Source organism: Leptonotus elevatus, chromosome 21 (assembly GCF_054856555.1).
Source record: "Leptonotus elevatus isolate MCC_2025b chromosome 21, RoL_Lele_1.0, whole genome shotgun sequence".
NCBI lineage: Eukaryota > Metazoa > Chordata > Actinopteri > Syngnathiformes > Syngnathidae > Leptonotus > Leptonotus elevatus.
In genome coordinates, this window is record NC_141259.1 from 5,502,233 (window position 1) to 5,517,915 (window position 15,683).

Sequence of the window (15,683 nt, forward strand, 5' to 3'; positions counted from 1 at the left end):
ATTGATGCACAGTTTGACAAATAATAATAATCTACTTCAAAAAAAAAAAATAGGGCTACCGATCAAAAACAGTCAGTATAAAGTGACGTGTTTTCAATGTAATTTTGCACAATTGTATTCCATCTGAGTTTGAATATAATTGTGAAAATAAATACACTCTGATTCTACTTGTGGGAACATAAATTGTGTTTAGAGGGGGAAATGCACAAAATTGCACTTTATTAAAACGGACATAAACCTGAATTATGTAATTAAATAAATGACGTGACGTGTTCATGGGTATTTATCTGTTTTGCATAAATTATATTGTGCACGTTTAAAAATTATTATCTTTCTCTCTATGCAAATGTTGAAACTGTATATTTTCATACATTATTCATTAGTATGATTATTGATAAGCAGTGTCGAAGATGGACGGATATATTATCTATTTGGCTCATGCACTCACGTCATGTTTAACTTTTTTTCAGAGCTTGTCCAATCAATAAAATATTGCATTTAAAAAAAATTATCTTCTTTTTTATACATTAAATGAATAGTCTACAGTACAATTATAATAGCATGACATAAATTAAAAATGTATAGCGAACAAGGTGACTGATAAGTTGATACAACTTTGTAAACATGTAAACTATGCGGAATAATTTCATGTATTGATGTTTTTTAAATTTTGTTTGCTTTTTATTATAAATATCCCATGTTAAATGTAATAACAATACTGCAGACAATCAATCAATAGTGAATTATTAACACTATAGCCACTATTAATCTTTAATTATCTCCTTGTTTGTGGTAAATGAATGCCTTCTGTGTTCTTTATCAATAGCTTATGTATATTATATGTCAATATAACGACAGTGATGTATTTTAGTACTTTTTTAATTTGGGTATTTAGCTGAAAAAAGTTTGGGGGAAACTGATGTAGCTATGACTGCAACTCATTTCTTGTTAAACCAAACTATGACCATAGTGGTTTAGCTGTGATCACATTGTGACAGGACAAGTATATACAAGGAAGCTGTGTGAGAAAAATAATTGCTCTAAAATATTCAATGTCCAAATATTCACTAATGAGTAAACTTTCTTATGTGTGGTTTATGAGTCTGATTCAGTGTGGTGACTTGTGCTTATAGGTCTTTTTAATTTGTATTCTGAAAAATATCAAGTTGACTCTCCAACTACAAGTTGATAGAGCAAACTAAACGTTGGTTCCTAATTAGTGTCAGTATTGTTTTTAAAGGGGATGATGTTTACCACTGCCAGACTAATTTGGTTTCTGCTGAACATCACATTGTTGTTTTTTTCCACACTGTCAAGTGTATGGCAGTCCTTCCCCAACCTGCTTGGGGCTGCTATAGGCAGACAGGCTCTCTGCAGCACTCTAATTACTCGGCCTTATTAGGCTTGATCAGGCTACCTTTTTTTTTTTTTATATGCTGGCACACGAGGGAAAGTAGTCATGGAGGAAAGCAGGAAGAAGGAGGAAGGAGGGATGGCAGCTCTGAAATGATGCACCAAGGACACCACAACACATGAGTCTCCACAAGCCAAATTAGACCTGACAAACAAAGTTTACTCCACTTGATATTCCAAGCCAGAAAGTCAAACAGAATGCAGGCACAAATTGACACAACTCTAAAAGAAAGAAAGAAAGAAGTCAATACTGTACAGTGTAGTAGCAGTTGAACACAATTTGTTTCATTATGTTCATTGGCATCCAAGTTGCCGCTTTTCATAACAATGTTTCTCTTAAGAAACAAGGAAAAGTGAACTTATTTGTTGAAGACTCCAACTGTTGCCATCATTAAACCTTTATTAACTGTACAGTACAGGCAATGTTCAAATTAACACCAAGTGGCCTTTAAGGCATTGCTCATTCATCTTAGCATATGCTTATAATTGATACTGTATCCAATTACGTGTATTGAACATATTTTCTGAGCAACACTTTCCAATGTCGCAACCTGTTCAATAGCTAGCATCACACCTTTTCTTCTTTGCCAACACTTGTACCGTTTTTTTGTGGATTCAAAAATAAATAAACACACAAATTAAAGAAAGAAAAGGTCAAACTTAATAATTGAATTTTTTTTAGATACCTTTGTCATTATAGAAACAAACTACCATATAGTAGTGCTTTAAAGGAGGGCAATGTTTTATTTTATTTTACACAATACCTAGCATTTGCTTTAATTGGACTCTTTTCACCAAGTGTCACAGTCTTCCTCAGTGGCTGTTCTTACCCTTGGCAATGTAGTGGAGGACAGGAACAGAAGGAATGTCAGCACTGCAGATCCACGACAGGACCGCTGGGACTCCGTCAGCGCAAGGAAGGACTGTGGAATGACGTTTACACTTCAGCCTTCGTCGTCAAACAATTAGTATTCATAATCACCCCTTTAGTGTAAATAAACATTCATGTTAAAAAAAAAACTGTTTTGAAACAGATCATCTTGATGATAAAGGAAAGTGTCATACACATAAAATATATAAATAAAAATCAAGGTGACCGTCAAACATGTGATACATGCAGCTGAATTTGTTAATTATCACCTTGTCAAATCATAATACACATGTGAAGTGTGTGTAAGATCATGTGAAATAGGCCAGACGTGCCAAACATTTGTGGAGTTAATAAATAAATGAAATGAAAGGCTTTTCAAAGGAAGACAAAGTAGTAGACCTAGGTGATAATAATGATTGATTTGGTTAAAAGTGTCAGTATGAATGTAAACTAAATTCAACCTTCTTGTACAAGTTCTATAGTACGGAAATCATTTGATTAAATGATACTTAGAATTCTTTAGGCCTAATTGAAAATTCTGATCCTATGCTATGTCAGAAGTCAAAACGGTGGTCCTACTCTTTGCTCATTGAAAACAATTTGGACGTCACTTTGGTTCATTGTAATTTGGATTATCTTGATTTCAAAATGTGATGAAATGTCGTTTAATTTTTATAACAATCTGCCTGGTTTGTCTGCTAGTCACAGGCAAAAGCAATTAATACGTTGTTAGTTTTCACCGTGTAAAGGAACCGTTTGCTTTGCGGAAATATCATAAATGCCCGGATTTTAACGGCTTCATCAGTTTTTTTTTATGAATATATATATATATATATATATATATATATATATTAAAAACGCTTGACAATGTTAATACAAGGTATTGTATTCTAGTTGTTATCGTTAGAATTCATGAAGCGCTCAAGAAATGTCGATTTTTGTTTTTTCATCCACAAAAAGCATGTTTACTACTCGAGCGCAAATCTTTTTTTCTCCTCCACATTTGAAGGCCGTGAACGCATCCTCGCACTATCCCGGAAGTAGAGTGACGCTGGCGCGGATGTTGAAAACAAACCCGGGAAGCTGTGTTCACATCTGTCCGTTCCGTTGTCTTTTATGTGACACTAGCAGAAGACATCGACTCCCTAAAGTGTCTCATTTGGACCTCATCTATGTTTGGATAACATTTGATTTAAACCTTAAAAGCGGTGACCACGGGATATGGAATTATCTGGCATTATCAAGAAAATAGGTAGGCTAAGGGTTAGCTGGATAAAAGTTGCTTTGGTGAGCTGTTTTATGTAGAACCGGCGATTGTTGCCCCCTCTTTCTACCGAACTATACAAAAAAAATCGCTTTTTACTTGAGTTATCTAGCGGTTCTTATGTTGGATGTTACGTGCACTTGTGTGTGTACTTGAAACAAATGTGAACGCTTTTGTTTGCTAACTCAGTAAAGTTATCAAAGTCAGTAAAATTCAGAACTTTTTTTCTGCTACTTACATCAAAATACAACTACAAGTGTTTTTCTTTAGGAATAGAAGTATTTTGTTTTTGTGACCAACAGGCCATTCTTTGGTCGAGATCCGAGTTCGAGCTTTGAAGAGCATCCTGTGTAAACTGAAGCATTCCCTGATTTCCATCAATGATATTGTTCAAGAAAAGATGCTGTTTGTGTATCTCCTGGAATGGTTCAATTTCCCGGAGGTGCCCATGCAAGAGGAAGTCCTGGATTTGCTCTTGACTTTATCCAAGGTAGATGGAAGTGAAGGCTATGTCCTCTATGTTTTCATTGCATAATTGTTTTTGCTTCTGTCACGAAGCATCCAAGTGCTGCCCAGATGCTGAGAGATGTAGAGGCGGACGATTTCCTTTCCCAACTGTCTGCTAACGTGGAACCGAGACTTCGCGCTGTCATTGACGCAACCCTGGACCAGCTGTTCCAGCTACCTGAACTAATCCCCAGTCACACCACCGTTTTAACGCATGGACTCCGCAATACACCTCCAACAGGTGCTGCAAGCTCGGACAAGTAGTTTATGAAATCCATTCAATAATGATAACGATTAATTTACGAATATCTTATGTGATGTGACCTCTGAAACAACCACAGATTTACCATCCGACGGGTATCTTCCGAAAAGGGGATATTTCCAGAAGAGCATACTTAACCAAGGGGATGTACCTCCTCTGAAGATAGCAGGCATTGATTTTTTTCTTCTACTTTTTGTTGCACAATGCACCAGACCATAGAACCTCCAAAGTTGAACAGTTATTAATATCTATGTTTATTGGTGCTATTAAACAATAGGTGTAACTTTAAAACAAATATTCTTATAGAAGATAATTTTATGGTTGAACTCCAAATTGTAATTGGGATTTGACTTTGGAGATTCCGCTGTATATTTATTATCACTTAATTCCTGGTTATGTTGCTTTGTGTTATCTCATCCACCTGATTTTTACAGTGAACGAGGAGACCGTAAAGTGCTTGAAGTTCTCTGTGTTTCCGTGGCTGACTTTGACAAACACTGACAGACACATTCTATCTTCCAATGAAAGGTGAGAGGCAATCTATGTATTAGGCCTAATAAAAAATATTTCTGCATATTGAATTAGATATGAATTGTCTCTAATAACTAATGTAATTTATTTACTATATAATTAGACATTTTGGATCATTGATGAGTCTTTTTTTTTTTTTCAAACTCACTACTTCCAAAAAAGTTCTTTAAGAAGCAGCAACCCCAACTTGGTGCGGACCACGTGTGAGCTATTGTGTGACGTCATCATGCAGGACTTCCCTGCTGAAATCTTCCTGCAGAGGCCCAATATTGCAAAGGTGTGCACTCTTATCTCTTGCTTTGGGTGAAACATAAAGCACTGGCCTGTTCCCAAAAATACACTCTGTTGCCACCTGCACAATCTTAATGAGATGCAATACTGAGCGTCGCCATCTTCACACTATTCAGTAAGGTACCCAAAACGCTGGAAACACCTCTCAGTATGTTAAAGCACATTTCTACACCATTACAACTACAATATTACATCCATTTTTAAAACCATATAGCGCGAATGAACTTTCATGCTGAAGTCGAGTCATTAAAAGGACAATTTTTTCATGTATTTTTTAGCTTCGATTTGCTGGACTAAATTGCATCATCAATAATTCAATGTCATTTGCTCTTTTTATAGATTGACCTTTATTACAAATGTTCTCTCCATATCAGATTTTTAGCCTTGTTTTTAAAGACCAATAGTCTGTCTTATCTTAAACTAATAAACTAGTAGAGCTACAACAAAAATAGACACACACACATACTGTATATCCTCAACCATTCATGTCATTAAATATTGCCTTCGCTGATGAAGTCTTTTCCTGTCTTCAGACTCTTCTGTCCCTTCTGAGGCAGGGGTCGGGTAAAGGTGAGGCGTGTCACCTCCACTTGCAGGCGCTCTCCTGCCTGAGGCAGCTTTGCGTGGGGCTGAGGCAGAGGCTGCGCTTTCATCGAGATCCCGGCTTCCACTCTGCCAAGCAAGGAGGTGCTACCTGTGAGTTACTGTTTTGCGTCGTTTGCGTGAATTTTATTTTAATGTTCAAGTTAAAGAAGTGTGGCAACTTGTTGAGATTTATAATAATAATAATAATAAAGGAAATACAGATAAATGCCTCATTCCTGGAAGTGCAGTACTTCACTCAGTCTTCACGTAATCAAATAAGAAGCTTTGTTAAAACGGTTTTAGAGTGCTAGTCTGTTTTAAATGTGTTTATCTTTGCTTTGGCTATTTAGATACGCTTTCCCAGAATTCCTCCTATTCCCAGGAAGCACAGGCAACCCAGCATTCACAGGCTTCTTCCCCAGCAGCAGAGTGCTCTCCTCGGCCATCTGTGGTCGGGGGAACAGGTCAGAGAGTCAGGGGTGATGGGCAAGATGGAGATGCAGCTTCCAACAGGTATGCATATGAATTTCATGATCCCTTAACATCTTTCTGTCTTTAAACATGTGTGGCTAATATTGTGTTCATCTAGTGGCAGTTCACACAGAAGTGCAGTAGCAGCCCAGACAGCCAGACAGACACCCCCCCCAGATGTGGGTCGCTTGGCGCTCCCTGACCAGGGTCTGGAAGATGACCCAGAGATGGGGTTGCAGCAGCTTACTTTAGCTCAGTTCACTGTTGCCACCCTGGAACATGTCATCCCGCTGCTTAAGACAGGTCAGTGCTTGTGTTCCACATATCCAAATGCGGAGCTCTTTCTCAAAATGTCATCAATGGCCCCAAAACATTATATATATTGCAATGTCATCCAATGTGTACAGACTTTTGATCCCGATATATTATATTCTCTTCATTCTTGTTTACCCTCCTTTCAACTGATATTTTTGTGATGGTTCGGTCCAAGTTGGGTTTGAATGCACCGCGCGGCGTGTTGGTGGTCTGTTTTGAAAAACAACTACACAAGCACTGATAATAAACAAACATCCATATGATTTGATATTTAACTCCATTCTTTGCATTACTGTTTAACTCCATTCTTTATGCATTGGGATTTTTGATACCACTTTTTTCAGACCAGTATGAGTACTCAATTCAAAATTACCATAGTCATTGATACCGATACCACTAGTCATTTTTAACCCCCCCCCCCCCCCCCAAACAAAACAATGACAACTAATTTTAAAGAAAGACATACATTCCAATATTGACCTTTTGCACGTGAAGTCACAGCCCTCATGTAAACGCCCCCTATGGGACGCTGGACGGCAAAAAAGCCACTTGCCTGTATTGTAACCATTGAATCTCGTACAGCGTAAAGTCCTTGATCTAATCTTATAAAATGGTCATATCTTGCTGTGCGGTCGGTTGTACAGACAAAGGAGTAAACCAAATTTAGCTTTTTATCGCATACCTACTAATGAAGACATTTGCAGCGATTATTTTTTGCGAGGTTAGTAGATAAATGTTGTAATTAGTAGATACATGTTCATACATTTTACTAGTAAACATACACTCTAACAAAGATTGTAACAGAGGTGTCGAATTGCGTGTTTCAAATCACATTAACGAGCCAGATAGTTAGCGTCCACTCCAACTGCAAGAACACACAGCTTAGTTTTAAAATGTACCTTCTTCAAAACTATTAAGTGCATTTGAATGTTTAATAATGGGGGATTTCGTCTTTGTGCTTGGAGTTTTTCACTCTGAAGCCGCAGTCATATTCATGAAATTACTGCATAGCTTGCCACTACGATAGTCATTTGTTCCATGCTAGTAAACATAGTAACATAAAATCATCATAGTGTTTCAATATAGAACGGACTGTGTAAAAATAAGTCAGTTAGCATGATAAACAAGTCTTACCTTTGCATTACGAGGTATATGGTCCCCCGGATGTGAGCGTAGCATCTTGTCCCAGAGACTCAGCCAGCGACAAGCTTTTAAATCAGCCCCGGTGTAAGGAGAAGAGACGGCATTGACTACATAATGATATAGGTCGTGCGCTGTGAATTCTGGCAAAGTAGCGATCTCCACCTTAAGTAAAAATCGCGCTCTATGAGTCCCGACTAAATGTTCAACTTCGACTGACAGGCGAACTTTGGTTGAAGTAATAGATTCCATGGCTCTATGGACAATAATAACTTTTAATTTGTAAAATAGCAGTCGCTAAGTCACTAAGTCGCTCCGGGTCACGTCCATTCAACAATCATTTCCTTCCGCCGTCCATCATAGGGCAGTCACGTGATCACGTCGGTGCAAATGGTCAATAGCATTTTTCCTTAAAATTTCATGAAATTAATGGCAATTTTTTTATCCTTCTAATTTATCATTTCTAGTTCCTGATTGTAAAATGGGCTGCGAGTACCAATTCCTTGAAATAAGACCTGGTATTGGCCCGATACCGATACCTGGTATCGGTACTCACCCATCCCTAACTGTGCATTTCATTGCAAAAAACTTTGCGTCACACTTTATATTATGTAATACTTTATTATTTGCAAAATGTTGGTATTTATTTTACCCATACCTCTTTTGCTCATTTATTTTAAACTCATGATGTTGTTTTGTTATTTGTCAAAGTTTACTGTATATTGAAAAAATATATATTTTATGATAAAATAAATTAGGATTTATTTATTACCACCACCAACAGACAAAAGTACAATACTAGTACCAAAATGTGTTACTCTTGAGTACTGGTATCGATACCCAGGTACCAATCTTGCTCTTATCGTCAGCAAAGTAATTGTAACATTGGTCAGTTATTGTTGAACAAACACTTTGTGACAATATATGGTTTTAATGTAGGATCAAATGAATGCTTTTAAAATTAGGGATGAGCGAGGACAGATACCAGGTCCGATACTTGACCTTATTTCTAGGTATCGGTACTCGTATCGGCTGCCCTCTTGTGGCTTTTTTATGATCAGGAACTAGAAATTAAAATAATATTAATGGTCTCTTTGCACAAATCCACCACTTCCTGAACTCAATACCACTCCTTCATTTCCTATCTTTCATGATTGGACAAACTGATTAATCCAGGTGTGTCTGGCCATTGTCGCCGTGGTGATTGAGGTCAGGCACACCTGGATTAATCAGTTTGTCCAATCATGAAAGACAGGAAATGAAGCAGTGGTACTGAGTTCAGGAAGTAGTTGTGCAAAGAGACCATTAAAATAATAAATAAATAATAAAATAAAAATAATTTGCCATTAATTTCAATTATTATGTATTTTATGTATCAAAAGTCCTCGTCGTATTGGTCCTTGGTATCAGTATTGATAATAAACTCAAGAGTTGAGTTCATGTACTGGTATCGGTCTGAAAAAAAGTGGTATCAAACATCCCTATCTAAAATGTGCAGTTCTGGGTAAAAATTTCATCAAAACGGATTTATAGCATTTTAGAAAAGAGCTCTTCAAATAATACACTTGTCAAAAAAAATCTCTCCATCCTTCTCCCCCTTTTGCATTTTTCAGATGCTTCACCTGTGTTCTGTCGCGTTCTGGAGCTGCTGTTTGACACCGTCCTCCTGCTTGGGGACAGCATTTGTGAACTGGTCTGGGACGATCGCAGCCTGGTGGGGATGGAGCTGGCAAGTCAAAACACAGCTTGTGACAGCCTCTTATGCAGATGAATGGATGCGCCTGACTTGAACGGGGGAGGGGGCTGGTGTGCTGAGTTTTGCCTCCAGGCAATTTGCCACAAACACGTAGGCATACGCTAGTCAGGACAGGAGTCAACGCGGATTTGATGCGTGTGATTAGGCAGAATGAATTTCAGAATGCTACACCACTTCTCATTTTGCAACCAATATGGTATGAGTAAAAGCATTTCTGTTGCCATTTTGGCTTTACATGTAGAAAAACTGGGAATTCTCCCAATATTTGGATTCAATGGAGACATGTGAATTTTCACAACAGACGACACCAGAGACTAGCTGCACGTTGTTGACTGTGTATATGAATCCCAAAATAGAAATTAATAATGTGATTTTTTTTGGAGGGGGGGGGGGGTCGTTTGATTGACAACCAATCCAGAGTGTTTTTCAGTTTTTAAAACAACAAGAAAAGTTGTATCATACACACTTTTTGTGTGTGTCTCAGAACCATATTTTCACCCTTCGTTTAAAATGATATTCCTCTGTTGTTGGGCTCATACTGTACACTTGTCAAGAAAGAATGCCCTCAGGCCCTCTGCTGTTTAATACATGCCATTCAACGTCTTGTGGCCTGTTTTGTCATATTTATGTGGAGAGCAGTTTTGTGTGGCAGACACTTTTTTTTGTGTCTAAAGGGAATGCGCTTGTCTGAGTTAACCAGCCAAACAATAAACAGGACACTTACTGCCCCCTACTGGTATTAATCAATCACTGTTGCTAACAGAACAAAGAGTCTGAGAATAGACTGCTCTAGTTTCTTCATTGTGAGATGGATGCAACTGTATTTTGTACAAAAATAACACTCAAATCCTCTCTTACATTCAATTTCGCATGTCTGCGTTGAGCAAGTATTTCCCTCGGCTGTCAGCCACTAGCTCTACAATCTGTATGAAGTGAACATTCATGATGGAACAACATTGTTTGCTGTGTGTATTTTAGAAGGAGAATCTGCAAACATGCATGGACTCACTTGCAGATGTCCTGAGTTACCACCAGGACAATAGCAGCGGTTCTCAAGTTCACCACAGAGTTGCATACACAGGCTCAGCAGTCTTCATCATTAAATTCCTGCAGACCATACTTCCTCTTGAAAAGGTGTGTGTGCTAACCTAACTCTGTAAATAGTTAATTTGGTAATAATAATACACAATGCTTCATCTCACAGGCTAGTGGGAATGTCCCAAAGAATACAGTAACTGCTATTTTTCACCTCTGCCTGGACAAGTCATTTGGAATGGCACTACCCAGCATGCAAGAGACTGCAGTGGCCTACTTGGAGCAATTAAACTCTGATAGTCATGAGCTCTACAGGAGGGTGACCCGTGCTGCTCTGTGGATTGAATCCACTTGCACCTTCCTCAAGGAGGTACAGACTGAGGTACGATGTGCATGATGTCACATACTTGCAGTAAAATCTACTCGCTTATACGTTGAATTGAAGTATACTGTACAGGGATACCTCCGATTTCAAACACAATCCTGTCATGCTGGTTAAAGTTCCAAAATAAAGTGAGAGTGACTTAATTTCACGCGCCTTTATATCATGTACAGGCAATGTTTTATATTTTAATACTTTAACATACTGTCATAAGTATACAAATAAATTAGTCACTGTTAAGTAAAAATTAAATAAAGTAAAACTACTCCCACTTTGAAGTTGTTAGAACCAGAAGGTGTTTGAAGAGCGATACTGTCACCTAGTGGCCTTTTGTAAGTATTGCTAAATCAATTTGTTAGGCAGCATAAGAAGTGTACTGTATTTTTTTTAATGTGCTGTTTTATCTTGACTTATGAGTGCCCAAACATGTGAATTATTAGCATTATGAGCCTGAGCTTGGCTGATTTTTTTCATTTATTTATTTTTGCTTCGTATTGCATGCATTTAAGTTACAAGTGAGTTTCTTATATGCCACTGGTTGATTGAAGTAAAAAAAAAAAAAGAAAGTCAAGCAGCTTCAGCCCATGACATTACTCATTATGTCATCGCTTTAAAGTAACTTTTTTTTCCCCCCATACTACCATAAAGTGTAATTGCACATCCACTACTGTAGGTGGCAGTGGCTTTCTCATTGTCAGAGAGTGTGCAAGGACTATTAGCTCCTCTGCGGAGGTGTACTATTTTGTAATAATTTTATAGACAAATGATACTAATTACCATATAGTTGCGGCGGAGAGTTTGGGGTGGTGAAATATTTTCTTCTTTAACAAAAATTGAGACACACTTATTTAAAGTCACACAACCAACAACACATACATTTATTTGCTGTCGTTGTGACTAACAGTTCTTCCAAACGTATATTAATGACACTTTATAGAAAAACATCTGTATCTCCTCTTCTCCATCCAATAAGTGGTTATATTTCTTTTGTAAATGGTCACACTTTTGGGGGGCATTTGACTTTAGGCATAAGGCATCAGTTTTATAATAATATTTTGGAGTGTGTCTGTGGGAATTTTTGTTCATTTATCAATAGGAACCTGTGTCATAACAACAGTGTTCAAGTCACTTTGATTCAAGCCTAGTTAGCCAACACATTTTTTCTTCATTCAGGGAGAGAAGAACTGGCCGGAGCTGCTGGAAGTGGCGGAGCAGGCAATAGAAGGCCTTCCATTTCATGAGCACTTGCCGGTCGTCAAGGAATGCATTCATTTCTGTTCCCATTTGTGAGTTACGTTAATCACCACATGTTGATCACATTCATAGTCTTTTGAACTGATGTGATATGCCATCAGGTGGAAGTTTGATCAGCCCAGTCCAGTCCTCCAGACTGAGAGTCAGAGACTCCTCCTCAAGCTGCTGTCTCATCCATTGCTGCCCGTCAAGATAGAAACCTACACATGCGCATTAACTATTGTCAAGGTCAGAGCTGGTGTCTTATCAGACAGACAGGCAGTCAGTGCTTAAATGAGAGTTTATGGCTAAAGCAACAATTCACGTGGATCAACTGCAGTTACTGTCTGTCATGCACTAAACGTTAACTGCGGATTATAGTGATGAATAATAACATGCTGCATTTATTCAGTGTGGTGTTTATTTACACTACCCACAGGAGTGTCTCGGCATCCAGAATACGTCACAACCAGAATCGGGACGCTGCAATGGGGTGAAGTTCCTCCTACACCACAAGGTGCTGTATGAAATAAGCGCCTTTGGCCTTCAGGATTCTTCAGAGAAGGTAGGCAAACATTTTTGTCTGTCTTTTGAATGTAATCTGTTATATATGTGCCTGCAGTAATAATTTTAAGGGTTCAGTGGCTAGACTTATTCTTTCCGAAACATTCAAAGCAAGATTGCTGTTCATTTTGAAAGCAATAAAAAAAAAAAAGTAATAGGGACTTGGGTTTAAGGTGTCTTTAGTCCGACCAAATTCAAATTAGGACAGTGGATGACCATTCACAATTTTCAAGTGATTTTCTCCCCCATTTCATGAATTATTATACAATTTCAATGCGAGATTTTTGTTGATTTTAAACAATATCAACATGTAGATGGCTGACATAACAAAAGTCATATAGCCCCATTCCTTTTCTGAGCTTTGACAGTCAATATTTACCTCATCTTTTACTTTCAGGGATTAACATAATACGTCAAACATACAGTTTATTTTTTTGATCCGAGAGAGAAAAGATCGCTGAGGTACCTGAGGTGAAATGTCAAATCAGTTCTTGTTCCTGTTGTGAGCTCTGACTCACATTTTAAACAAAATCTGAATTAAAGCGGCTGCAGTAGCAAGAATCAAAAGATACATTTGTACAATTTTCAACTTTAACCCCCTTAACTTCTATTAAAGGGAAAGTCAACCCAAAGATGTCTTTACAATAATATGTGGCCAACTAGCGTAAATAATCAATTTATAGATTCGTATCAGGATTAATCGGTATTGAATCGAATCGTGACCTATGAATCGTGATACGAATCGAATCGCCAGGTACTAGGCAATTCACATCCCTAGTAAACACAGAGCATTCTGAATAATATTGCATTTGTAGAACATGAACTAAGAAGCAAAATACATCAGTTTTTTACCATATCAGGGGGCGGCCACTTCCAACTTTCTTCTTGCTTCACTATTTACTATTTCAATGTGAGCACACAGTTTCTTTTTATAGATGAATGACCTAAGATGATATATTTTTATATAATATGGTTATAGTTTGTGTCCAAATGCATTACATAAGACACCCCATGAAGTTTATTCTAAGGGCGAGCCATAAGAGTGAACGATGTCAGTTAAGTTGTGGTTGTACTAGCTAAACAGTGACCTTGAAAATGACTTAACTCTGTAGTAAGTCTAATTAACTGTTGTAACACCCCACTGTGTCCTTTTAAAATGTTAATTCTTTACAAGCCATTTTAAGGTTTTTGGGGCAAGGTCATTCCTGCAAAATGACTCTGGCCAGCCGTCACTTTTTAGAGATGTTAGTTTAGATCCTGGTTGTGAGCAGAAATAGTAATTAAACAAAAGGCTCGTGCGCCGGTTATGTGCATCACGGGCCTTGTAAAGCTCTCCAACATTATATTAAGGCCGTTAAACTGCCAGGCATCCGTAGTGTTAGACATTTAAAAGTCTGTCACTTGCATTACCTGCTGTCTTTATCCACAGTGCTAAATGTCACTCCACCACTTAACCTGTGATCTACAGGTGAATGTCGCTGCCAAAGATATCCTACTATTCCTGCTCAAGGGACAATTGATGATGACAACATCAACCTGGGAGAGATTCATTGTGGCACTTTCTCGGGTCATCACCATATTACAGGTTGGAAAATTATATTTGTACTGCACAGCTCATAAAGCCCTATAGTGCTCTGAATTTATGATCTCATATTAATAGGGAGAGCGGGGTGAGGGTGTTGAATGTTCCCCCGTAATCAAAATAACTGTGATCAAAAGTGCAAATGTAGCATTTGTGGACCAACAAAGGCTGTTTATTGAGCTGCCAGAGAGCAATATTTAGTTATTGTCTCATTTACATAGTTTCCTTTTTGGGTGAGGGGCTGCTTGCTGTTATTAATTGTTCCATTTCAGGCAGCCAAAAGCCTGAAAAGCCCTTATAAATATGCATGTGATTGTGACAAGGCTGTCGAGCATGATTTAATTCAAGGGGGCCATTCACAAATGTGCCCATCCTGTCAGCTAGTGACAAAATGAAAACCACCCGTAATCAAAGTGATGCATATTTGACTTATTCTTGTGCTGCTTAGCAGGAATTCCCCATTGTTCACTTCACTGTCTGCCAAGACTGTTTGAAAATGTGTGTGTGCATGTGTGAGGCAGGGTTATGCCAGCACCGAGGAGTCACTGGGAAGCTGTGTCCTGCTGCTAAGTGACATGTCGGAGGTGGCGAGAGACGATATGTTTCCAAGCACAGCCAAGTTAAAAGCAGCTCTCAAACTTCTTTTCACCAGACAACCCACGTGAGTCAACATTTCTAATGATGTCTCCCCGTGTGTGTCTGTGTGTGCGCGCGCCATATTTCTGCTCAGAATGTGTGTGCGCGCGCCATATTTCTGCTCAGAATGTGTGTGCGCTAATGGCATAGTTCTTCTGTTCCTTGGCTTAGACAAAGTGATTAGTTGGCTCTCAATGTCTTTTTTTTTTTTTTTGCAAACCAGACAAGCTCTTGAGACTTTTTGTGATGGACATATTATTACAGTCTGTTGCTGTCGGCCGATCGGCTCATCAAGTCATCTAAATGCTTTGCGAGGTCTGTGTAAAACAGCTACTCGGTCCCAGTCTATGAATATTGATGGAAATGGAAATTCACAGCCGGTCAGTCGATGAGCTTCGGTGAATTTTGAACACAACCGATTTGTCTGCGCTGCTTGACGCTTTTGTTAGCGATTATGTGAGGAGTATTTTGCCTCTGAAGCGGCTTGTGTACCGTCATAATGAAGATAAAAAGCTTATTTCTTGACAACACTAAAGTTGATTTATGTGGTCATGCTGTGAGCAGATGATTATTTTCTTGGGTGGGTTTTCAATTAAGTGCTCTCTGTGTTCATTGTAAACAGGGTGAGAATAGCAGCAGTTCAACACATCATGGCTCACCTAATTGGAGCAGGCGATGCTAAAATAATCAGGCCGCAGCTGGACCAGTCGGTGACCTCTTCGCTTCCCAATCTCTATTGCATAAGATACCTGGTGAACGTCACTCTTGACACCAACAGCAAGTCTGTACTGAAGGTATGAATAGACATTCAGGATGAAACCTCAAGATTAACTTAAAATGATTTA

The 15,683-nt window shown here is 38.4% G+C and overlaps 1 protein-coding gene across 2 annotated transcripts in view; it reads left to right on the top strand.

The window, feature by feature from the left end:
• The first annotated feature begins 3,338 nt into the window (after positions 1 to 3,338).
• rttn (rotatin) overlaps positions 3,339 to 15,683 on the top strand; it is a 51,094-nt gene continuing 38,749 nt past the window's right edge. For both annotated transcript variants that reach the window (XM_086065521.1, XM_086065520.1), the window contains exons 1-18: positions 3,339 to 3,536; positions 3,851 to 4,038; positions 4,107 to 4,296; positions 4,397 to 4,486; positions 4,752 to 4,845; positions 5,011 to 5,125; positions 5,673 to 5,835; positions 6,075 to 6,237; positions 6,314 to 6,498; positions 9,264 to 9,379; positions 10,385 to 10,540; positions 10,611 to 10,823; positions 11,997 to 12,109; positions 12,179 to 12,305; positions 12,496 to 12,621; positions 14,089 to 14,205; positions 14,724 to 14,863; positions 15,461 to 15,632. In XM_086065521.1, the coding sequence (XP_085921647.1) occupies positions 3,506 to 3,536; positions 3,851 to 4,038; positions 4,107 to 4,296; positions 4,397 to 4,486; positions 4,752 to 4,845; positions 5,011 to 5,125; positions 5,673 to 5,835; positions 6,075 to 6,237; positions 6,314 to 6,498; positions 9,264 to 9,379; positions 10,385 to 10,540; positions 10,611 to 10,823; positions 11,997 to 12,109; positions 12,179 to 12,305; positions 12,496 to 12,621; positions 14,089 to 14,205; positions 14,724 to 14,863; positions 15,461 to 15,632 (2,499 nt within the window). In that variant the 5' untranslated portion in view covers positions 3,339 to 3,505. The remainder of the gene's footprint in view (positions 3,537 to 3,850; positions 4,039 to 4,106; positions 4,297 to 4,396; positions 4,487 to 4,751; positions 4,846 to 5,010; positions 5,126 to 5,672; positions 5,836 to 6,074; positions 6,238 to 6,313; positions 6,499 to 9,263; positions 9,380 to 10,384; positions 10,541 to 10,610; positions 10,824 to 11,996; positions 12,110 to 12,178; positions 12,306 to 12,495; positions 12,622 to 14,088; positions 14,206 to 14,723; positions 14,864 to 15,460; positions 15,633 to 15,683) is intronic.